Source organism: Macrosteles quadrilineatus, unplaced genomic scaffold (genome assembly GCF_028750875.1).
Source record: "Macrosteles quadrilineatus isolate MER2022 unplaced genomic scaffold, UCM_ALF_1.0 Scaffold_8__2_contigs__length_117827958, whole genome shotgun sequence".
Taxonomy (NCBI): Eukaryota; Metazoa; Arthropoda; class Insecta; order Hemiptera; family Cicadellidae; genus Macrosteles; species Macrosteles quadrilineatus.
This window is the reverse complement of record NW_026542601.1, coordinates 81,249,339-81,275,384: the sequence shown is the minus strand read 5'-3', so window position 1 is coordinate 81,275,384 and position 26,046 is coordinate 81,249,339. Positions and strand designations below refer to the sequence as shown.

At 34.7% G+C, this 26,046-nt stretch overlaps 1 protein-coding gene across 4 annotated transcripts in view; it reads right to left on the bottom strand.

Annotated features, from left to right (window-relative positions):
- LOC128999918 (heterogeneous nuclear ribonucleoprotein L-like) overlaps nucleotides 1-26,046 on the bottom strand; it is a 207,652-nt gene that overhangs the window by 61,812 nt on the left and 119,794 nt on the right. For all 4 annotated transcript variants that reach the window (XM_054426700.1, XM_054426701.1, XM_054426703.1 and 1 more), the window contains exon 4: nucleotides 3,180-3,265. In XM_054426700.1, coding sequence (XP_054282675.1) covers nucleotides 3,180-3,265 — 86 coding nt within the window. The remainder of the gene's footprint in view (nucleotides 1-3,179; nucleotides 3,266-26,046) is intronic.

Genomic DNA, 26,046 nt, shown 5'->3' with positions numbered 1-26,046 from the left:
TAATTTTCAATCGACAATAACGGCTTTTATTGTTACAACAGAAACCACCAGACACTGTAAAAAAACTGATTTGCCTAATTTGATCGATGATACAATTACACGTTGTTCCTAAATACCAAATCAACACGTTATAAATTACAAAAGCCTCGCTCATAAACAGCTTCCACCGGTAATCTGTTGCCAAACGCAGACTCGCTCAAAATTAATCTTTTTGCGAGGAGCGAAGAAAAATTTCTCCAAGATTAATAGCGGCGTGGAGGACGCTGCCAACTGTTCGGGCCTAATGAACCAATTACGAGAAATCTGTGACGTACGGGAATAGCGAAAAATGAGGTAAAAGTACACGGCCAGACTTGTCATTAATTAATGATGAGTACCGGGTAAATACATTAATTGCTACCTCGTAGATTTTTTCGTGTCGAATCACCTGTAGAAACCAAGAGTTATTTAAATTCATTAAGATTGTACAATACGACCACTTTAACATAAAACGATCTACATAAGAGGCTTAAAAGTTGTGGGACATTTCAAATACAGTGGAACCTCAATGAGAAGACCCTCCATAACAAGTGGCATTTACAACAAAAGTGATTTTCAACCGATGATTTCATACGACCCTATATTATTGCAAACCGTGATAAAAATCATATTCTATTATCCCTATGAGTTTGTTATCAAGGTTTTACTTAACTTTTTAAAATTATTCCAAAAAATGTGTTAAATCTTAGTTAGAATATTTTATCCCTGAAAACGAGTGATTGAATGCATAAAGGCGGGTCCCGGAACACTTCATCTCCTGATTCACATCCAAATCTGCAAGACCGCGACAGAGATGACTAATTGTGTTTACTCTGTGAGCCAAGACCTAGCTCAACACGTCTGTACATCATGTACTACAGGGATCAACCACCTCTGCGACCCCAAGTAATTTGAAACCAACCATTTAACCTGGGGAACACTTGGGATAGGTTTAAAGTAGACTTTATTTAATAATGCTAAAAAATTGTAAGAAGTCTTATTACCCAGAAACAAAATTCCTCCGGAAATTGACATTTTCAAGGAACTATTGAAACATTATAGCCAATTTTAATACATACTGTATCTGCAAACACTTCCTAGAATCCCCAATACTCTACTGACAGAGTAAAAACTTACCTACAATTATTGGTTTTGGAGAAATCTATTAAAAGTTCAACTGTGACAATGGGGCATTGAGACTGCATTGCATTACGTTGTCTACAATCACTCCAAGGCCCTGAAGTAATTCAAAGTCTATAACTAGATGTTGGCTTAGCTTGCACGTAGTATATTATTGCTACAATAGTAGCATCAGTCTACAATAGTAGCATCAGTCTACAATAGTAGCATCAGTCTAAAGTCGGGACCACGAAAGTTTGCAGTTGAGAGAGGAGCCTAATTATCACGTGACTTCGAAGGAGCCAATGAGGACAGTGCGGTGTTGCCAAATCTAATAATACCAGCTGATTTGAAAATATCGTTTATTATTTTAATTAGTGTCGTCAACGGGCGATATAATAACGTCGCACTAGCCTTGTCTTGTGATTGGCTGCCGCCTACTGCAAACTTTCGTGGTCCAAAATATAAGTAATTATATAAACAAATTATAATTTTGATATAGAATTACTATAACTGTGAAAACCACGTGTGGTAACGGGGCTATAGAATACACGTGTATTTTATAGCCCCGGTGTGGTAAGCCGAGAAATGTTGGGAAACGTTTAGTTGTAGCATTAGAAACTGATCAATGATACTTCTTAGAGTTAGTACTAGCTCGAATCGAATTAATTCCCCACTAATTCTTTGACAACTTAATAGCAATACCACACCGATTCTTGTCCAATAAAACATGACATATAAGCATTACCACAATTCAACTACAACCATCTGGACCAGTTTTATAGCAGCTAAATGTCAAGTCAACCGGAGAGTGCAGTGTTTAAAAAAACTAGGAAAAGGGGAATTGTGTGGGGGGGGGGGTCGGGGCACGCATCCAAAATCGTTCATCTTGTGAGTCAACATTGCAGCATTGCGATGAGTCAAGACATACAACAAAAAACGCGGGGTTTGAAAACTGAAATCGTCGTCTTTACGATTCAATTACAGTTAAAAGTTAATAATTATCTACTGAACTCGATTTTTAAATACATCAATTATTGTTAGGGACGAATAAGTAGGCTACATCCGTGGGACGCGTATACAGATATTGTTTTAATTACAAAGTTATGAGACAATTGATCGACGTAAATGCTATGTTGTAAACAATTTTAATATTTATTGCAAGCCACAGTCAACTGTCATCTTTAAATTTAATACGCAATTTGGAAATTCCAGTGTATATTTTTAAGTCGACTAATATTACAACTTCTACCAGGACTTACGCAATAAGCGAACTTGAAGCTCAGTTTCTACCTAGATGGACGAGAGACGTTTTTACTTCCATTATCAAGTTTTCCAACATCCGACATAAAAGCAAATACGACCGCGGCTTGACTTTTATACAAATTAAAAGTTTCCGAAACCAATTACATCAAAGGAGCGCTCCGTTATTTGGGGTTGAGTTTTGTCTGAACAATTAATGGGAAATGGTTGGATTGTTTACAGCTCATTTCGCAATTAGTTCTATGCTAAATTTAATGGAAAATTATTTTTTATGAAAAATAGCCTTGTTCTCCATTTTTAATTTATCAAAAATCAGGAGAAGGCGTAGTTTTACTCGTACGTAGAGACAATTTTTTTCAAACAATAGTGTGTGAAAAATCTCCATTACTAAATGTTGCCTCAATAACTAAGCATTTTAGTAATGCGTTAAAAAAACGATAAAATTTGTGAACTCTTCCTAAAAACCTCAAAACACTCTTTGGATAGAAAAAAAATGTCCAATACATTCCACGTACACGATAGACATCCAGGAATGTAATAGTTTTCTTGGATCGATTTACTGGACAAATATTCAACAAAATATAAATAGAAAACACAAGATAAGAGAAACATGGAAGAAATTACAATACCAAAAACTTTTGCAAATCAGTGCAACAACATTACTAGTTCTTAAAAAAAGGTTAACTAAACGATAGGATTCAAACATCTAATATACTACTATTTATGTAATCGGTTGGATCTTACCAAGTCCGATTTTATGTAAGTGCATTAAAGGATATTCAACCATAGCTTGGACGCCGTTCTTCTTGAAGATAACGATCCTCTGCACCTGGCCAATGGGCGAGCAGATCGTGTGAAGAACATGCTGCAACAAACAGAAATGCGGATTAGTTTAATGACATCTTTAGTTTAGGTAGACGTACCAGTGGTCAATTGTACTACTACATTTTGTTAACTTAACAATTTGTATATCCAAAGGAAAATAATATAAAGAAATTTCTTTATGTATTTTTTTTTTACAGGACACGCACATTTTATCTTGCAGAGGTAAAAAAAGTATTTTGCCTTGTCACTTTCAAAACACTACATTGCCGCATACAAAGGTTTTAAATGAGGTTTTAAAGGATCGTTGAAACGGCGACTAGGTCAACCCATATGAATGCGCATCGTGCATCCGATGCGGGAATTTGCATGCAATTGCATGTGAACGTAATAGAATTAAAATTATTCTCCTGTTGATAACATACAATGAGACCTAATTATAAAGCAAGTGAACTCGTCAAATAAAATACAATTGCTAAAAAGTTATCCAAAAACATTGTTGATCGTTAACAGATGAAATGATCCATTAGCCAAGGCTTTTCCCTAATAGAACAGACCCCTTGGTTACTGACGAACAATGTAGGTTAAAAATCCTATTATACACTATCGGAAGGTACATTACAGGTGTCATCGCATCGAAACGATCTCTACAATACAAGTGAAGGTAGGTATATGCGACCATCCCATAATCTAGTTTCAACCCCTCCCCCCTTCCAACGACAACTTACCACTTTAACCCTTGCAATTATTTAAAGAGTAGTAATAACAGAAGGGGATTGTGTAAAAGATTCTGATGAATAAATGACAGACTATTATATTCAAATCTCGTTTCAATACATACTAATCTCCTACTAATATTCCGAATCAATAGTATATAATTATGTTTCCTGTAGAAAGGTGTTTTAATAGCACAACAGCGAAAACATACAACACAAAGTCAACAATTCTCAAATACAGGCGATAAGGTTTTTATATTAAAATAGTAGGAGACTCAAATAACACCGAGAGAACAGACTATCCCCTACAAACATTGCATATGAAACAAAAAATCTGTAATATCAAATCGATTGTGTTACTGTGGTGAATTTAAAACTTAAGTACGCGATGGTGACTTAATCAACAATTCTCCCTTTTATTTGTACCTACCTTCGAAATTAACAAATTTAAATAATTCTGACCTCTACGGCTGGAAGAGAGCCACAAAGTATTACAAAGTCGACTGTAGGTTGTGGGAGATTGCAATCAATTGAAATCCACAATTAGGAGCGGGCGCGGCTGGAAGAGAGCCACAAAGTATTACAAAGTCGACTGTAGGTTGTGGGAGATTGCAATCAATTGAAATCCACAAGTAGGAGCGGGCGCGGCTGGAAGAGAGTCACAAAGTATTACAAAGTCGACTGTAGGTTGTGGGAGATTGCAATCAATTGAAATCCACAAGTAGGAGCGGGCGCGGCTGGAAGAGAGTCACAAAGTATTACAAAGTCGACTGTAGGTTGTGGGAGATTGCAATCAATTGAAATCCACAAGTAGGAGCGGGCGCGGCTGGAAGAGAGTCACAAAGTATTACAAAGTCGACTGTAGGTTGTGGGAGATTGCAATCAATTGAAATCCACAAGTAGGAGCGGGCGCGGCTGGAAGAGAGCCACGAAGTATTACTAAGTCGACTGTAGGTTGTGGGAGATTGCAATCAATTGAAATCCACAAGTAGGAGCGGGCGCGGCTGGAAGAGAGCCACGAAGTATTAAAAAGTCGACTGTAGGTTGTGGGAGATTGCAATCAATTGAAATCCACAAGTAGGAGCGGGCGCGTGACTGGGAGATGTTAGGAGTTTCAATATTTTATACGTAATGTATTACTTGGTGGCAGATTGTGCACGGAACACAACACTGTAATGGAGAGAACTAATGTAAACCAATGATTTGTTACTGAACCAGAACTACCAGAGAGAAGGTATTACATGTTAATATTTAATTCATCCTTTATGCGTGTGTTGTGCAACGCACGGTACAAAATTTTTCGTTACGTTCATGATTGTGAAGGATAACTATTTAAATTTTAGCTTATGGACGTTTCCTTTGCTACACTAAGTTTCGGGAGGCAAGGAAACTCCTACTGTATTCAAGTGACTATTAATATCTACACCTACCTAAACCTTATCTAACCTAACATGCCCATGTTTTATTCATTTTTTCGTCCAGGCCGGCTCCGTACCGATTAATATACTTGTATTTAGTTTTAGTTTTACTGTGTGTATAGTTTTTTAGCATACTGTTTTTTGGGGTTAAGTACCTAATATATTTAATGTAATTTAATGCGTGGAAAAACATTAGTTAGGTTTGATCAAATTTAGGTTATATGGATAGGTAGAGTATTATACATCGCTTGGTTGGATAGATTAATTAGGTAGTTGAAAATATGAGTTTCCGTACCTCGCCAAAACCATAGATTAAAAACAATTATGTCAACGCCTTTATGCAGAAACGTGGACTCAGAATGCCCATAAAATACAATAAGTAATGAGAAATGTTACCTAATAAAGAAACATATAAATACTAGTGGAACCTCAAGACACTAAGCAGGGCAGATTCAGAGTCCTTAATATATAACTTACTGCAATTGTGAAATATGTTTTAGCATTATTGTCTGACCTGTTTTCAACCAAGACGGAGTTAATTCTGATGCATTGTACTTATTTTATAAGGCGTCTTTATTTTACATTATTTAGAAATAACTAAAAAAAAAAACATTACAGATGCAAAATATTCCAATGCCAATAACGTATTCAGATCAAATTACAATACATTTCTTATATTTTATTGGTTAATGTAATAAACATAAGTGACCCTTTTTGGAACATCTCATAGTTGAGTGCAGAATTGTATCACCATATTGGTAATAAACGCCTTTCCATCGAATGAACCAATAAGACATAAAACTCTTTGCGCTCCATGGCTACACACAGTTTAGCGAATTGAGAAAAGTCTATTTTGCATTTATATGTTTTTAATATGTTAATATGTTTTTATTCTATCATAGGCCTATACCTATGATGGAATAAAAACATATTTGGTCACACAGCATTTGTTTAAAGATGATTTTTCACATTAAAACTGCAAGAAACTTTGTCTTTATATGTGTAAACTAGCTGATCTGAATTGTACACGGTTTTAACTGACTACTGAATTCCCGTACGTAGGACGGGCTAACACCTCGTAATGAGTTAAAAGAATTTTATAAATACAAATACCATTTATTACCATACGATTTATAGTAAAAAATAAACCTTTAAACTCAACGTCTCGGCACGAATATCGGAGCTGACGTCACAAAGCGAGGGTCGCACAGCGGGGGGCGGGTGAAGGGGGGAGGAGGGTATTTATGTAGGGTAGTTAGTGGTTAAACTTTGAAATCCAAGTCTTGTGGTCTCCGCTAATTAAATACTTGTTCAGTATTAAATATTAAAATTGCAGGTGGTCTTAGAACTCCAATACAAGTTTTTATCCGGTAATGTACAAAAAAATGTAGTTCAAAGTTATAAACTGTAACTTAAACAAGTTACAGAATATAACCATTATAACATAGACTAACTAGAATATTTTGCGATTTTTGTAGTTTCAAGTACCGTACTGTAGCAAACACTTTTAAAATCTGAATCCTTGTCAAAGAATTTTTTTATATTAGATCAAGTAATAGACCAAACAACTGTCATTTGCATCTATACAATGTTTATACATTGGCGTAGACATTATATTTGCAAGCAAATACTTCTTACCCAATCAAAATTGGGACTCAAGATCTTAAATTGTTAATATAAAATTAAATTTACTACTAAAAGCTACGTAATAAATTTTAATAAGAAATATTTCTCAGAAAAATCCTAACTTAAAACAACACAATTTTTGTAAACATTCAACAATAAAAAAACAATAAACCTTCAACCAAATCGTGTGCCGAGACTGTATGCTCGGTACAATGTTTTTATCTCGTCAACATGTTTTTGCTAATCACTCGTAATGGAGAAGCTGTCGTCCGGTGACAGCGACGTATCATCATTTGTCACGAGATGTGTTTTGTGATTCCTCCTTCTCCGCACAAACACAACAAGACACAAACAGACTGTGAGTGACGATCTATCCAGCTGAGATGAACCACCTGGCCCTTGTTGTTATAGTTACACGGTTATTGCTTTAAACAGTTCCTAGCCAAAGCAATATCTAGGGTATTAAATCCTTCTATCGCCAAGTAAGTAGAATATAATACACTGTAAATAGTCAATTTGATGAACATGAAAGATGATTGGGAAAGTTAAACCGCGTCCCACACGCTCCTCACTCTAGGATCAGGTTGGGTTTTAAACCCCACTAAAATACGTGAAGGATTTAACACGTTTTCCAGGTTTAAACGGAATCAGAGAATTTCACGAGTAATTGTGGCATTGGACACATATGAGTGAAAGAGTTTGGTTTCAGGGAACTCTACGTTGAAAAATTGCAAAGGTTCATCGACCCTAGTATGAAGATGTCAGTTATCAATTAAAAAAAATACAGCTCAATAATAAATTCCATATCGTTACTCATCGCATCAATTGTTTTAATCTAAATATCGTGGTTTACACACTGTGATAACATGGCAGACGTTTCTCTACTAAACATAAATAAAGTTTCATAAAATGACTGTATTTTATTTGGTCCGGGCGACAATATTTCACTACTCTGTGGCCAGACGGATCGTGTGACAAGTTCCAATTTGTCTCTGTGATCTGTCATCCCCCGCCCTGTATTTACCCTTGGGTGGAAAACAAGCGGCGAAAATTGTAGGAAATTATCCTACTCCTTGGAGTAAAGACTTCCGTAACATATCATTTGGGGGGTTTGACCTGACGAATGAAGAAAAAAAACTACTTCGTGGACTGGGTATTAATTAAGTCTTGCAATATTGAAAACCCCAAAATAATCGTTCAAATGTTGATAAATGATACCTTTAACGATTAATAAAAGTAGACACTTCATCCCTAAGATAAAGTTGTCCCCAGTTTACCAATCAAAATGGACGTATATGATTGTGCTGATTAAAATGACTCATTCTTGTCATTTATGCGGAATTTCAAGTAAAACGGATGAGACGGCTCATTGTAAGCTATATAATCTTACACGCCAACTAGATCAGTGACAGAAAATAAGGTAAAATACGAATTTTAGAATCTAACCGTATTATGTGACTGGATTACTCAACTAGGCTCTATTGGGAAAAACATTGTACTTTTTAAATTCGGTCATTGCTTTTGTTTCTTAATATACCAAGTTTAATAATCACTACAAAAAGTCGAGTCGTTGGCAAAAAAACTATATTGTGCAAACAGTTTTTGAAATTGTTTACATGATATTTTAGTTTGTCTTTGGTCTAGGAAAGTTCGGGGACACCCTGTGCAAACCAAGTGACAATTACAGTATATATTTCCGAGATCGCGAGTTGAAGTGGTAATGTCAACATTACCCACCGACAGTTTGTCCCGTTGGACAAACCTTTCCACCGACAAGATGTTTGTTCGTCGTTAGATAAACAAGCTTAAACCCAGCTTATATAACACCTTGGGAGCCTCTGGTAAACATTTACTTAGAGCGCTTTGGTGTTAATTAAAAATACGTTTTAATGTTTAGATCGATCGGATAATATTAAGTTATTAGTAACAATTCTTAAGCAAGATGATTAACATAGTATTCCCTGTTTTGTAAATGTTCTGTACATTTACCGAGTTCTTTTTGAGCATTCCAAGATCTTATGGCGAATATGAGTGAACGATGAGTGGTGAATCTTTACTCAGATATATTTACATTCCATCTTTGACCAAAGATGTTTAAAATGTCAATTAAGTAGAATTAAAAATATAATTGTTACCGATACAATAAATGTGTGGGCATAATTATAACGCATTTAAACATAGCTTAACACAACTCTCAAATTAATTATGAACGAAGTTTAATTATATATCAAACAAACACTGTTTCATAAATCAGAATCAAATCTAATTTAGTTATCAAAGGCTAATTACATAAATGGATACTATGTATAAAGTATCGTGCAACAAGGTACTGCTACAAAATGCACTCAGTGAAATTAAGTTTAAAACGTAAACAAAACCATATTTCACAACGCGATCACAATGTGAAATTATTACACTCAGAAGCCAACGTAGTACTACTGTATTTCCATTCGTTACCAAGTCACAACTTGAATATAGTGACAAAGAGTTAGTCAGAGCTTTGACATTAGCAACATCAACAAGTGTTTTATGAATCACAACGGAATTACGTTAGCGACTATATTGTACAGTTTCAGCCCTTCCCTCACTATTGTGGCCCCCGTACAGTCCAATATCCAGTGTTTAACCACCGCCATACACTGTGTATACACTCGCGATATTGGGTTTGTTGTAATTCTGAATTGCAAATACGTCTGGCTCGCGGTGCCTCTGACGCGAGATATGTTGAAATACAAGTAGCTTACTAAGTCTGACTTGTTAACGACTATATGTTTTGAGTCTTTATACAATTAATATACAAAAAGAACATGACATTTGCAAGATATTTCAAAGAGCCGTTAAAAAAATTAAATCTATTTCAAAAAGGAAACTTGGAAATGAATCGATGAAACGGAATATTAACGAAACTAAATATAAATGTGATTCAATATTTAAAGAAATTGTATGTAGAATAATCATTGTTGAAATTGAAATCCCTATTTTTTACAGCTAGAAAATGATGTAATTCCTTTAACAAGGCCCAACATTGTCGTATATTATATTTACTTGTGGTTACAATAATATGTGTATTACATCTAAAATCATGTATACATTTGCTCCTTCATTACATTAAAGTATTTGTTGAGGCCTAAATTATATTGATTCTGCTAGATTCCCGTGTATAGCTAATCATAGTTAAATGTAAAACAATTAGAAGATAAAAACATATTACCGTAGGCCTACGAAAACCTCACATCTTACAAATTAAAATAGCATAAGACTTTGTGTTAGATTTAATTACCAGAAGCTAGAAATGGAAACGATTGAGTATATTTTATTTAGGATTTAACTGTTTTGTATATTTTATGCCATCACTTTGTCCAGGTTTTATTTAAAAGTTGTTAGTTTAGTGTGTTGTTAGTGTCAGTTTAATTTACCCCACATTTCTTTTGGTGTAATAACCTTAAAATGAAAGAATGAGAATAGTTATTTGTGCAACTAGTGAGCAAAGTGAGCAATTGCCTCACTCGAGAGAAATCCTTACTCACGAGCCGTAGGCGAGTGAGGAATGGTTTCTCGAGTGAGGCAATTGTACTTTGAACTCGAGTTGCACATTATGCTTTTCCTACAGTTACCATAAAACAAATAAATTGGTGAAGAAACATAACCTATTTTTACACAGAAGTGAACTTTTAATATAGCATTTAACGTGAAGTGACAAATACAACAGTACAACAGCTGACCAGCTGATTTACAGCCAGTGCTGCCAACGTATTTCGCGCGCATACGACCTTGTCTGCATGTTACGCGCTCACTATTTCGTGCCTTCTCGTTGCAAATCTGGAGTGAGACAAAGTAATTAGAGTGAGACAATGTTAACATTGTCTCACTGATGAGCGAATTGGCCACTTTGCTTTCTCAAATCAGTGAGAGAACATGTGCTTTGTTAGGTAACTGTAGGAAAAAATACATTTTTACACAAAGAGACAGAAGTTCAAGACGGAACATCATACTGTATATAGGCCTACTGTAGTTCGAAAGACGGGTCATTAAACTAGAAATTCTGTAGGTGGAATGAGTATTCGAACTCCACGAAATGATTCAACAGCGTTGTCGACTATTAACTCCTTCTCTTCGAGTAGTCATAAATTCATCTATCGAATTAGCAAGAAAAATGGTTTTAATTCTATTTAACTATCCATAATTTATGCTTTAACTATATTTTTCTATGTTTTTGCCCCTTTTACACAGACCACCTACCTTAATAACTACGTCACTAAAGTTATCCCCACCCAACTATCGAATTCCAGCAAATCGTGTACACGGGTTGTAAATTAACAGACAGACAAATTCAATTGCGGGTAGACGCGTTAGAACACTGCTTCAACCAATATCAAGGTAACTGCCTCAAAGTCTATTAGAATTTCGTCTGCATCGAGTTAGTGTCACTCCTCATCTACAACACAACTTCGCCGATCATAGAACCTAGATTGGTTTCGTCTCTGTGACAGCCGTTTCTAAAGCAATTGTGTCAAACTTTAATGACATCCAATACCATCCAATAAGTTCTTGTTTTCTATACAATTACAATTTTCCAATATCAGAACAAATGTCATTTACTTTGATAGATCAACCAATGGATTTCATACTTTTTACCAGCGCATTTTTTATCACAAATATACAATGTGAGCACAATAAACAACAAATATACCTTCGCTTATCGTAGAGTGCATATCCTTTAAATAGCATTTTCGGTCCTCGGTGTGTCCTTAAAGATTTTATAAGACTGCTTCCCATTAAAAACGCGAAGAGTGTTAACAAAGAATTCTACAGGCGGAGAAAGCAAAAAAAATATTGTAGAATCATGTAATTAAATAACAGGAAAGTAAAATACCTATTTCGATAACAACCACAAATTTACATGCAAACGGCAATAACCCGATATTAAGTAAACGACATAAATGTAATGAAATAGGTCAAACTAGTGTTAGGGCTTGAAAATAACATAGCAGCTATAAATCTGACAAATGAGCTTTTAGTGCAGAAACATATCTTTTCGCGACAAGAAAATACAAGCTGCAACAAACAATACCGTTCCACTAGAAGTAAAAAATATAATATTTTGTAAATTTTCTTTTTAGTAATCTTCGTTTTAAAGTCGGGATAGACATGTTTTAAATTATTAACTTGATTATTTAATGATATCGTTATAGAACACTCAAGTTAGTTTAGTGATTCATAAAACGTTATAATTTTTCCGATTTTTTTACACTACTTTTAAATTAATTTAATGGAACAAATTGTTTTCATGAGAACATTAGGTAAACTTGTAAGATTTCTGTTAAACCCCATAAAATATAAACTTTATTACCTGATGGTTTAATATTTTGAACTAATCCATTTAATAATAGCCAAAAAGTGAATAAAGAAGGTTAGATCCATTTTTTTAATGCACTAGTCTAAGGTCACGCAAAATATTCTAAATTAAAAAGCTACTTTTATTTTGATGAGCGACAAAGATTAAACATTTAATCTCAAACACGCGGCTGCATTTTAAACATCTCTGTGTTCTAATTAGTTGTATTATTGGATTATTTTCAAAGCATTAATCTGTATCCAGAACTGACGAATCGTCGGCTAGAACCAAGAGCTTTGTTCAGATACTGCGATGAGCGGCTCCCGGCACAAAGCACATGTCAGCGCAAATCCGGTCAAAATGAAATCAGCTTTTCATCCGCATTCCCATTGAACAAAATAGCAATCTGCCGCTTAAGCATTAATCATTGATTTCCGCCATTCATTCCCATTCTGCAACTCCGTTTCTATTTGTTGGTATAGAGTTTGTGTGAAATCAGACGAGAAACAATGAAACTTGAGGAACCACAATTGATTGTTTTGTGCTGACAGCAAAACGCCGGAGACTGTACGGACTTTGCAAGCTGATTGCCTTTGACTATTAATACATAGACATTCCATTCCCATGTTAAAGTTGTCACCAGTTTTAAAATCAAAATCGTCGTAGTTGATGTGAGCCACCGGTAGATTGTGGTGATCTACATGACTAATTTTTGTCGAATACACAAAATTGTCTACCAAGTTGAGAGACTTTATGATCTATATAGCAACTGTTATGACCTACCAACTGGCTCACTTAACTATGATTAAGTTTTGATAAAAAAACCTGTGACATCTAGTCCATATAGATGGAATGTCTACTTCAGTATCAATTAGTCAGTGCTTTAAGAAGAAAAGGTTTTATTAAAATGTTTTGATAAAAAAATATAAAAAAAAAACAGTCAATAAGTAGTTAAGATAGTTAAACCTTAGAAAATGAATTCACCTTATAGAGAAACTAACATAAAAGCTAATTGTAACTGATCCATTTTAGCATAATTTATTAGTTACCAGTCGTAAAATAAAATTATTTGAATTAAGTCTCATAAACTTTGCATGCAATTATGCAATTTTCCTTTACAGTGAGGTTGTTTGCGAATATTAGGCTACATTAAGGGTTTAGACATTTTAAGATTTTAATAAAATTTAAAGTTTATAATAAATACTTTTTGATCAGTAATAGAACAACTATCGACATTTCCGTGGGTTAGATATTATGCGGTTTCACTTGCATCGACATCGGCTCTCCGTGCCCAACAACCGCATAGAGTGAACGTCCAATACATTGTTTGTTTTATGTTTCATCAGTCCACTCGCATATTGAACAGGAATGCGTTATGAATTGAAACGTTTTTCCTCTCCACTAAATAGATAGGATCCGTGATGATCATGTTCTCATGTCAAAAAATTGCATACTAAAACATCTATTTTGTATCGTTATCACAAAATCCATAAAATATAGCTGGGATTTGAACCCGGGACATAAGTAATGAAGTACCGCGCTTTAAGATCTAGCGCTTCAAACAATCGAAGTTTGGTTACAATTTGAGCGACTTAAATTGTATTGAACACTACAGTAGATATTCCATTGATCTTTAAGCCAATTTAGGCATTTATTATTCACAGAGTTGAAGCGTTAAAGGATGCTATAATTTACATTAATCTATCCTTTTAGTCCGTGATAACCAAGAGTATCCACCGCTGCAAACCTGTAGACTTAAGTACATTTAAAAATGTCTGATATGATTTTTAACTAAATAATTTCCATAAACAAGTCATGTTTATTCCTTCTATACGATTAACCAGAGGTTTATGCAGGTCACTAATTCCTGTTGTATACATCAATTTTTAAAAACAATACAAACTGAACTAACAACGCATCCTCAACATTAATTTTCAGCCGTTAAATTCATTAAGTTATTTAGGTAAAAATAAATAAAAAAGAACAATCGAATTATTGTTCGTTTATTGTCACGCACTATTGAGTCTTGGATAAAATACCCTCCACAGATTTTCCATAGTTAAAATTAATATCCTAAAATGTTAAATTTAATTGCCTAATGTAAAATTAAGTAGCGTTTCAGCACCAACCCTTTTAACTATAAACCCAACACACACAAAAAAATCGTCTCGCAGTGCATGTAAAGTTAAATGCTGTCTACAAGCACTCAAGGAAACTGCAACGAAGATTGTACTTTATTAACTATTGAAAAACGCAGGAACGCAATCTAGGGTAAAATAGGGAGCAATCCCAGCGAGGCCATCATCGCATTCATGTACTTGGCTTTATGATTATGTAAAACAGGAAGCGGGAGATTTCCTTCGCTGCCGGCGCACGATGTAAGACCGGTAAACTCCTTTGTAAATAAAGCCGCCTCTAGGATCATAGCTTGCAATATTAATTAAATATTAAAATAATTGTTATATTGGAATTATTAATCTAGCGTCGGAGTTAAAGAGAATTAAGTGTGACTTAGGAATACCAACGTACGATCCATTCTCAATTACAATTCTAATGTGTTTTGAAATTGCCTTCTATATTTTCCGGGCATAATAACTACGTATTTTCAATTATATTTGTATGCATAATCTAAATACCTTAATCTATGAGGCGATCAAGTTTTGCAGCGTGGCAAGCGGTTTTAACTCACATAAGTGTCATCTTCAGGCCAGTTAAGATGGCTTCTCGCGTCATTTGAAGGTAATTATGATAAAAATTAAATAAGACACGTGTACGGACATAAACACGAACATTTAGGATTGAAAGGTAACTGAACGGTGCGGGACACTACGTGATCGGGCGTAAGTTATCTTAGATTAATTTCCAAACCCTATACCATATTTTTTGTCCCAGAACGCTAGACACGAGCTCGGGATTCTTTTTTCGCATTATTTCGGACTAGAGCTAAATTGCGGCAAGTGAAAATCCATTGGTAATTTGGCGGGATTTGAACCCGAGACCTCGGGGACCGAAGTCCTGCACTTTAACAACTAGACCAACTCGGCCCCCAACCCTATACCATATTATCCAAATACTGTACAACATTTTATAACTCAATACTTCTAGAAAATGCGCACTTCGATTATTAATTCTTTCGTCCTATATTTACACACTAGTTTTTTTGTAAAATTACATGGTGCAAACAGAAGTAAATCCTACACACAAAACACAAACCCTTTAAGCTCAACCCATTTTTCAAAGAAAGCACATCCTCGTCAGAAAATGAAGAGGAAATAAACCCTAACGAGGCGGCAAGTTGCAACAAATTTAAAGGAAGGAATGAAAAGAAACGAGGGATAAATTTAAATCGCCTCTCAAGAAATGATGTGGTGGAACGTCGATGGAGTAGACGCCGCGAATTTTTACGGCTCGTCGTAATGCGTCGAGTGCTTTATGTCACACTGCTTCATGTGAAGCTTTACATCGGATCTTCACTTGTATAAACATTTACTAACACTGGCTATCTTGTCAGCACACACAATTTATGGTTGAAGTATCTAAAAGTCGATACATTTTTTAATGTTTTTCAGAAATGTAAGAAATGCTGTTGGAAATAGTTTTAAAATGAACACACTTGAGTGAGCCACAAAGAGTCTTAAGATTGTTCAACATTTTATTTTTATTTTTTAAGTCTTTGTTGTTACTGTGATGGAGGATCATTAAATAAAGCTATCGTTCCAAACGCATTACGGTATCCTTCCATTTTGGCTTGGTTAAGAAATTGCATATGCGAAGAAAATTTTAAGTCAAAGGTAGTTACACAGATATTAAAGCAGAAACAGTATGGATCATAATACATAAACAAATGACGTCACTGGCTTGAAGGTCTATACTAAAAGCAATGAGTACAGAACCTTTGATAAGGGTCTATACGGAAAATGTTATGTTTTGAGGGAAGCAAGTCAGATTTTTACTCCCTAAAACCCCTAAAAACCCTGTTCTCATTATCCGATTAAGCTGGTTCGCGAACTCATAAGAGTTTATCGCGCCCTTCACCTACAAATCAAATGTTATAAAAACCGGGCAAAAATTACTGAAGCTATTGCGTTCACGTACGTATATATATATGTAGTTTTTGCCATCTAGGCACATAAAAAAAATATATATCGGTCCCAAGTCTAGGTCTTACCGTGCCACCTACAATAGCTACTTCCCTATAGGGAAATTCACTAAAACTGTATTTAAAAAACCAAATTGGAAAAAAAACTCCAAGGAACAAAAACACCAAGTAGGAACACTATCGCCAGGATTAGCAGCGAGGCACATTTATATCCGTTTCGCATTCCAAGTCCAAACGATTCCAAGTGAAAGACGCGTAAGGAGAATTCAGACCACACACGCAACGCGGCCATAATGAATACAGGATGTCCTAGGCAGCCTGAGACATTGCAGTAAATATAGGCCAGTCTAGTAGCCAGTTGTCTCTCCGCACTAGTGAGTGTGCCAGCGTGCGATCCCCAACTGCACTGAATGCAAACTCCACCAGAGCAAATAACTTAGTCCGAATGTTGAGAGGGGTGTTTCAAACCAGCATAGAATATTTCGAACATAGATTTTCCAATCAATCGTTTGTAAATAACAGTTGGTACTCCAACACTCAAATATTAAGTCCGTGATCGTTTTAAAAATTCGCTTTGCGCTCTCATATAAACAAGACCTTGTTCTAAAACACTTTCACATATTTACTCCAACTGAAGCTATCGTGACGCTAGGCAATCACTAAATCATGATATAATTAAAACGATCGAAGTTACAAAGTAACAAGATAGACTTGGTCCATCCCTTAAAATTAAACTATATATATATAACAAGTGCCTAAACTGCTAGCTGACCTCTCTAAATAAAATTAGGACTGATAAAGCTGCGGCAAAAATTACTCATGAGATTTTATAAACGTGTAGGAAGTGGGAAGAGCTCACCCTATCATTTGTGTGTATTATGAATGGTGCTCATTTTAGTTTTACACGTTTTGGAAGAAGTTACTTGCTGTTTTATGGACTATTAAGACCATCATTTAGTGCAACAAATTGTATAAGTCAATTTAAAAAAAAAACTATGACATTCATCATTGGGAACTATCGATTGGCATATAATTCACACGGTCGAAGATAATACCAATGTGCAAGAAATAAAAACAAAATTATTCAATCTCGCTCATAAGTTTAGATAATCAAAATGCATAAACATTTAAACCAATCTCTACATGGATTGAATTACGCATTTTATTTACTTGGGAAAAAATAATAAACAAAAATGGTCATACAAGAAAACTGAGTCGTTGAATCAAAAGACATGTTTGTTATTCAGGAGAGAGTCCAATGCCAGTAAGGATAACCTGACATTCTTGTTTGCATCTGATTCCAAACGTTTTCTTCATTTCCCACTTCGTGTTAGGGATGATTTATAGAGCTTGACCAGTCTCAACTTTCTGGCTCTTTTAACATTCATACTCATTCAACTTATCCCCATAACATTAACGTAAGTGAACGATTTAATAAGAATATTTTTAATGTCGTACACATCATTACAATGGACAACGTCAGAACAAGTATATATAGAATGTAATATAGTTATAGAACGAAATTTAAACTATCGTAGAAGATATTTTGATCCTACTATCGGAATATCCAACTGGTAACATTCCTAGTAATATAACTGAGAAATTAGATACATTTCGAAGATGTAGATAAGTTTTCTTTAACAGATAACAAACTAAAAAAAGTATCATATTATATCTATGGTAGGGTCATTATGCTATGTTTGATAAAGAAAGCCTTGCTGGCGATTCTGCTTCGGATATCAAACATTATCCTCAGTGCTTTGACTCATTCTCAGACTGTGTCACAATAAGCCTTTGTTCCGTGATCCATATTTTTTTTATAAGCTATTTCAAGTTAACTGTAACATATGTGAGTTCAAAGTAACAAGAAATAGCTTATTTTATAGCGTTTTGTGGTATGTATTTTTTAATTCTGTTCACACTTATTTGATTTTTACTCTACTTAACTTGGTACCCTAAACCAGCGATTGATGACAACTACTACTGCATGTAGAGCTACACACTTATCGCCCGAGTCGTGATAGTTTCTTTGTTGACAGAGCGCGGCACATTTTCCTTATTGTATCACTATGATACAATTTACAGGTTATCGACATCACTTGAAGATACAATAATACAAGGAAATGACTACGTGTGTACAACTTATTTATCACTAGCATGTCGTTGCAACGATACTGAATGCAATTTATTGATTACGACGGTTGGCAAATGAGTAAAATTCTACTAGAATTTTCAGAGCTTAGGACATGTAGAACCACAAATTAAACATTCAATGCGTACTAGTTCCATATAGCCAGCCTTTTAAGGACTTAGTTATTCAACTATTTAATTTCTTTTACATACTGACAAGTTATTTATGAAGTGTTCAGTGTATATTTGACAAATTTGCAAAAATATAATAAACGTCTTTCGTATATTTGAAGACACGTTAAATTGGTATCTTTAGGACAACATAAGTTAAAATACAGCTTGCCATAAACTTAGGGTTATTTCAACAATAAGCAATAAATATGCAGAAAATCGTACAATAAATTTCACCATTAAGCAATCGTAGACGAAATATGTAAGGTTGTAATGGTGAGTGTGAAAAAGCGAGGGAAAAAGATATAAATTCAATTTAAATTTGTTGCACTTTCTCCAATTAATTGATCGGAATGCTTGGTTCTTTCAGAGTAAGAGGTACAAAGTAGAGGAGTTTACATATAAAATACTGACGTTCAACCAAATCTTCTGTTAAATTATATAAGACATCTGAAAGCAACAAAATTAGTTGTGTCGGGTCCAAATACCTTTACGCATGGTGAGAGTTGGCCACTACGGTAAAAGTTGTAGATTATTTATAGAAAACTCAATCCTATAGTCTACTATTGAACACTCTCGCACTAGTGGCTGTTGTGTTCAGAGAGATTCAGTGTTGGGATAACTGGTTCAACAGCTTTATCATATGATTGAGAGGTTAGGTCTAGCCCGACTGAATACTTAAACAGATACAATTGAAGAAAAATGGAAAGTATAATCATATTAAAGTGCAGTTGTTGAATAGATCTGCACAGGTACAAATGAAGAATAAACGGATATCAAAACCAAACGCCGACATTTCCTAACATATTTGATGCATGATTGTATTCAAAACTTACAATTACAAAACAATCTTTGTACGTAAGAGTACAACTTTTATCATATTCTTTATGGCACGTCTACCAATCTTGTATTTAACCAGCGATAACAACGCCAATTCGATATACTTTTCCAGTGCCACCCGGCATCCTTAGAGTTTATGTAGCCTGTTTTCTTTGTAACATAAAAGTTAAGCAGAAACATTACTTACATATATAAAAACAAAAAGTTAATTTTTTTAATTTTTTATCAAGAGTTAGATCTCTTAATGATTCACACGTGCCAATGACATACGTATGAATGCAAATACAAGCCCATCGAAAACACATATTTAATCAAAATTCATTTAAAAAATCATGTCGGGCATAAATAATGTATAAAAAATCAATAATAATTATTGTACTAGTATTTATTACCACCGTATCGAAATATAATAGTATATTTCACCACTAGGGCCTAAAGTGACTCTTTTTTACCCAATTTTAAGATTTACGATCGAGGCGAAGCCAAGGTCGGAAAATGAGTGAGGGTTAAAAAGACACCTTTTCCCGTGTGGTGAACTATAATTTTAATCATATTGCATCATTAATTAACAAACTAAGATAGAAAACGAAAAAATTTTTATGTAAAGATAACCTTTCAAAACGACTTCCAGCTTGTTTTCAATTCTGATAATGCAAATAAGCAGCTGTTTAGTAAGTGATTCAATCATTTAGTCTATTACGATTGTGTTACAGTACATTATACCCTCGATATGTCGAGCGATCGAGAACAATAGGTTAACTTTACCTAATAAATCAATCGATAAATAATTTCGATCGATACGAATGCCACAATCGAAATTTACTAATGTTTACAACAGCTGATTTTTACTCAATCGAGATGATTTTTGCTCCCTAGAGAGTAAAAATGCTACTTTCGACCCGCATTAAAATCGACTGTTTATGACGAAAATTAATATGTTCTGCTTGAGCGATATTTTCCTTTTACACTCAAACCAAGAAAACATTATGTGATTGGACGATACTTGAACACAGTATTTTCATTGAAACGTGGAAATGCATCAAAGAAGCGTGTAAGCCATACGACCTGGCCGCCGCCCTTTCTGGATATATCAAAACCAATGAAAACACACAGTGCCGCGGATGATTTCGAGGCAGGATTTCCAGTATTTATTGTCAACGAGAAAGGAAGAGCAATGAAACGTATGGCACGCATGGCTGACCCGCGATATTGAAGAGTCAACCCAGAACAGTTTTGAATTCAATCCTCTCTTGTTTGGAAATAACTATTCATTAGTCAAGCTTAGATATTGATTATGCATCGCAAACTCTTGATGCTTTTTACCTATTACTGCATACATAACGTTCACTGGTTTGATGGCAGTACAATTAAGATCACCGTATAACTCTATAATTTACCTCCAATCCACATTTTGCAAAAAAGGCACGCAACCTTAAGCTAAACTCAGCTAGCGAAGTTGAAAGAGTCATTGATAAACAATAATGAGAAAAATCAATTATTATCAAATAATCTAGATAGGGACGCCACCTAGGTGCATATTTTAAATAACTCAAATATGATTGAAAGATGAGGGCAGAATTTTGTTAGACGATCTCTGAAGCTTTGTTAATACGAATAAGTAACAGAGTTGTTTGGTCGTACATAGTTTGCTGGTTACTCACACACAAATACATAAGCGAAAACACTAAACATGAATGTGTATAAGATATAACGCAAACCGACGATAACACCGTATCTTTGGCAAACTCGCGACATGCATACGTGTCCTGTATAAACCAGTCAGTTTTATTGGCATCGATCAAACCATCAAAGTTTAACAGCCTCTAGACCGTTACCGTAATTGTGTTTTACTGTTGTAAACCGTTTTAAACACGTAAATGTCACTTTTAGGAGACCAAATACCGTTTTATCACTTAGCAGAATAACAACGTGATATGAGTTTAATATTACAAAACCATGCGTAAAAATAAGCTAGTTTAACCATAGGCAAAAATAATTAAATATAGACCGTCAGCCGTGCTGCGGATACCATAGGTTCTGGCGCACACCGCCGGGAGCGCCATGTAGTTACGGCCATCTTATACATCGATGGTTACCATCAACGCGTTGCGTAACTACACGGCACTCCCAGCCGTGTACGCCAGAACCTATGGTAGCCATGGTAACCGCCTCACGGCTATATTATAAAGTCTATATTAAATTCTTTTTGTCTATGGGTTAAACAAAAATATCGACGAATAATAGAATTAGAAAGACAAAGGACTAAGTTTAGCCGGAAATAATCACAATGTCTTAAATGAGGTAAAGATCTTCACCAAAACGAACACACTTTGTAGTTTCAAGACAACAAAGCTCAGCAGAAGTGAACCCTTCTTACTGTATGACACGTGATATACTACAAAACACTTATAACAGGGCGATAACAGCTACCGAGCAGACAGAAAAAATCACACGTAAACACAACGGTGAACAAACCGTCTGCACTTCTGTTTGAGCAGCACGCCGCGCTCTGCCTGATTGTTACCAACACTCACACTCACAGGAAAGTGGGAACACTACTCAACAAATTACCATGATGTCTTCTAAGCTTGTACTCTACCAAAGAAACACTTCGAAATAGCCTCAAGTTATAAGTCTCACCGATGTCTTCATATGTCTCCACTAAATAGATTTAAGTGAAAATCAGGTTTGCTGCGGCGGGGTTATTTTTATATGTAGAATGTAATGCGAGAGTGCGGCTTGTTAACTCACCCTATGGAATCGAGTTACAGTACAACTGATTTAAAATTTATGAAAACTTACAATTGAAAACAAATTCAGACAGTAATAACTAATAATTTAATTAGCTGATATCAATTATATTTTAGTTACAAGAAGTTGATGTAAATTAAGCAGCTTAATTATGAACGCCTTAGTCATTGGCCCAACAAAGAATTAATTAATTCTAAGGGCGATACTGAAAGACTCAGTAGGAAGCATCATAATACCTCCGCCGCAGCAAACCTGCAGACTTAGCGAATTTCCGTTTGCCTGATTGGATTTAAACTAAAATGTCTCCTTAAAAATATCACATTTATTCCCTAATCAAACGGAATTAGTTTAATGAGTCCTTAGGTTTGCTGCAACAGGGAGGGTAAAAAAGTTTTTTTTTTAATTTTAAAAGGTAGGCCTACTGTGGTTTAGTAAGAAATTAATGTATTTTCCAAATTTGATCAAAATATGTTCATAAACAAACAGTTGACTTATTTCTCCATAAGAATAACATGGGAATTTTAAAATTACAATTTTTTTTGAATTTTCTCCGTAACAATTAGGAGCATAATAACGCTTCAATATACTGAATTATTTGTTTTTTAAGCTCTACAAAGTGGTTTATAAAGAAATTGTGAAATTTGGTGTTTTTAGAGTCAAAAATGGGAAAACCCTATTTTTACCCCATAAAACCCCCCATAAACCCCCGTTCCCATAGTCCGATCATGCTGGTTCGCAAACTCATTCAAGTTTAACCCGCCTTACACTCTCAAACCAAATTTGATCAAAATCGGACAAAAATTACTCAAGTTATCGTGCGGATGGACACACACATATATATATAGATATATAAAAATTTGAACGAATGGTGTTTTTGGCCTCTGGGGACATCAAAATGAAAAAGTAAATCGGTCCCGGGCTTAGGTCTTACCATGAGACCTACGGTAATAGCTACTTCCCTATAGGGAAATTCGCTAAAATGTACAATATGATTTATTAAATTCAAGCAAAACTTTTTTTACCAAAACCCTGAAAATATTTGTTAACGACTAAGGAATACTTTAAATTTAACTAATTTGACGAACGGTTGTAAGTAATTATGACCAATAGGCCTACATAAAGTTTAATTATGAACGTAGATAAGAGATGTTATTTTTGGCCATAAGTATTAAGTATTGCACGTTATGTGTTTTACAAATGTACATACTTTTCTTCAATTACGTCACGAATCGAGAAGAAATAAAAAGTAGACACACACACAAAATCAAATCCGCAAAACCCACAACCAACCCACGTTCTGCAACGTCTATACTTTCAATACAGTCCGGTGTGCGGTGTGCGTGTTTGTTGGACATTATACACACGGACGTCAATCCATTAGCAACATAAATGTGTAACATGCGACACTGATGAGAACAAACACCCACGACCACTGCGAGCTTTGTGAAGAAAAGGTTATACAGCGTGTGGTTGAGATCAGAGGATTGAACTGAAGACTCTAATAAACTAAAATGTTAAAAAAGTGGTTAAAGGCTAAAGAAGAATCTTAAGATTATTTACTTACTCAACGCAACAACCAACAGCAAAACTCACCTGCAAAAAATAAACAGATTATGAAAGGCTCAGAACACAAGTTAAAGTGTTTTGTTCCTGAAAAGCATTAGGCGTTTGTTAATAAAATAGCCAATGAACGGACCAATAGAAAAATTACTTCATCAGTGAAATAAGGCTAAATATTAAAGTTAATTAAATCGGCACAATTCCAATTAATAGCTTTCTCAGCTGGTAAAAAAATGAAGTCACAATCTTCCCGGGTGAATTATGCGCCTAAATTAAATCTTCTACACTGCAGTTAATTTATCTCACACTGGTTTAATATAATTTTGTAAAATGAACAAACCATTTTAAAAGAGAAATAATACCGATAGTAATTGCAATGATGACATTATAATATTGGCTGTTGAACTACCAATTGTCAAAATAACACATGAACTATCTCACATTCGAATTTTTGTAGCTTGATAAACTGAATATACGCAATTATCCACAAACTAATATATTACTTAACAAACTACGCATACACAAACAATACCATAAGACTATTAAAGTGTTCAAGCTAACCAACCACGTATATTATCTGTGAAATGTTAAACGGGAAGGGCGGAGAGCAGATTTAAGGTGAAAGTTTCGCCTCTTCAGGCGCCACATTAAAGGATCGATCTCTAAGTAACCACGGACAAGTTGGTGACGATCTCCTACATTCTTTAACGTCCTCCGTCCACGGTCGCTTGGATAAACGATGCTAATCCCAACACTCACTCAAGTCCTTTCTATCTCTTTTCTTTTTTTAAGTAAGAAAAAAAACATTGAATAGTATTGGTTTAAATTATATTATAACGTTTCAAAAATACTTAATACTAACGTCTACAGTTTTATTTCCATGCATCCAAAAAGAATTTAGTAACGCCTTCTCGGTTATCAACAGGTTAAGTGGCCATATCATAGTCATAGTAATATGCAAAGCTCATCAACAAAAGAAGAAATAGTATTCCTGCTTTTTAATACGATCCTATTTCAACAGGAGGACAATACCTTTTTTATTTTTTTTTTACAAAAAACGAATACTCCATGAAATGTCTATTAGATGTAAAACAATCCGAACTGACCTAAGAGTCCTTTGAGTAAAGCCGTGCTAAAACATAGTATTTCAAAATGATATTTTGGAATGCTTTAAAAACATTGCTCTTATATCAAGCAAATCCAAGTTAGTCTCTAAGGACACTTAATTTTGTTCCGTACTAACCATTTGAACGAACCAAAAATCTCGCATGCGCAACATAAAATCAACTTGTGCACTTATAAATTAGTATTCATACAAATCACACTTTATACTGCAACCACATCAGACTAGTACACACCAATAGAACTGACGTTGTAGAAAAATTGTACAATTAACTGATTGAACCTTTTGTTCCTTTGAATTTCAATGACGAACGCAAAACAACCATCGTGATTGAATATTCATTGAAACGCATTAAACCAAACACTGAGTTGAGGGTATTGGTTGAGTCGTTTGAGGAGATCACCACAAAGGCAGCTGATTACAAAGAGAATTTTACAATCGAGAATCGAGCAAAATATTCTATTAGATCTTTGAATAGTGCGGTAATTCAACCTCGTTCCATCGCTCTACACTTATTACAGACTAATTTATCAGACGGTTTTCTGTACAATTCGGCAAATGGATAAAACATCTCACAACCCGTTAATCCTATGAATACTCTTTAAATATTATGTTTTAAAAGTATAAGAGTCTTATACTCCTAGTACATGAATAAAACCGACTCCAGGGTAATTTGGAGTATTATTAAAACATTTATCTACTAATAAGCATTGATGGTAGGTAATAGTGGGCAAGTAATAAGGTTTTTGTTACGTAATTTGCATACCTACTTTACTTGGAACATGTTCAATCAAGACTCTATAACTGGAAGAACGACACTTATATATTGACGATTATTGTTTCAACTCCCTTTCAAAACACGAACAAAAAAACTAGGCCTAATTGTTTTATTTGCAATTTATAATAGCAATTTATAGACCTACTTTTAAAGTTGTAACTGGAAATTGAATTGCAACTTTGTGCAAACAATTTCTCCTCTAGGTCATAGCTTATTATTTTTGGCCGGTGATTTAATATAAATTATTTTCTAAAATACCTGACCTTTTATTAAACGT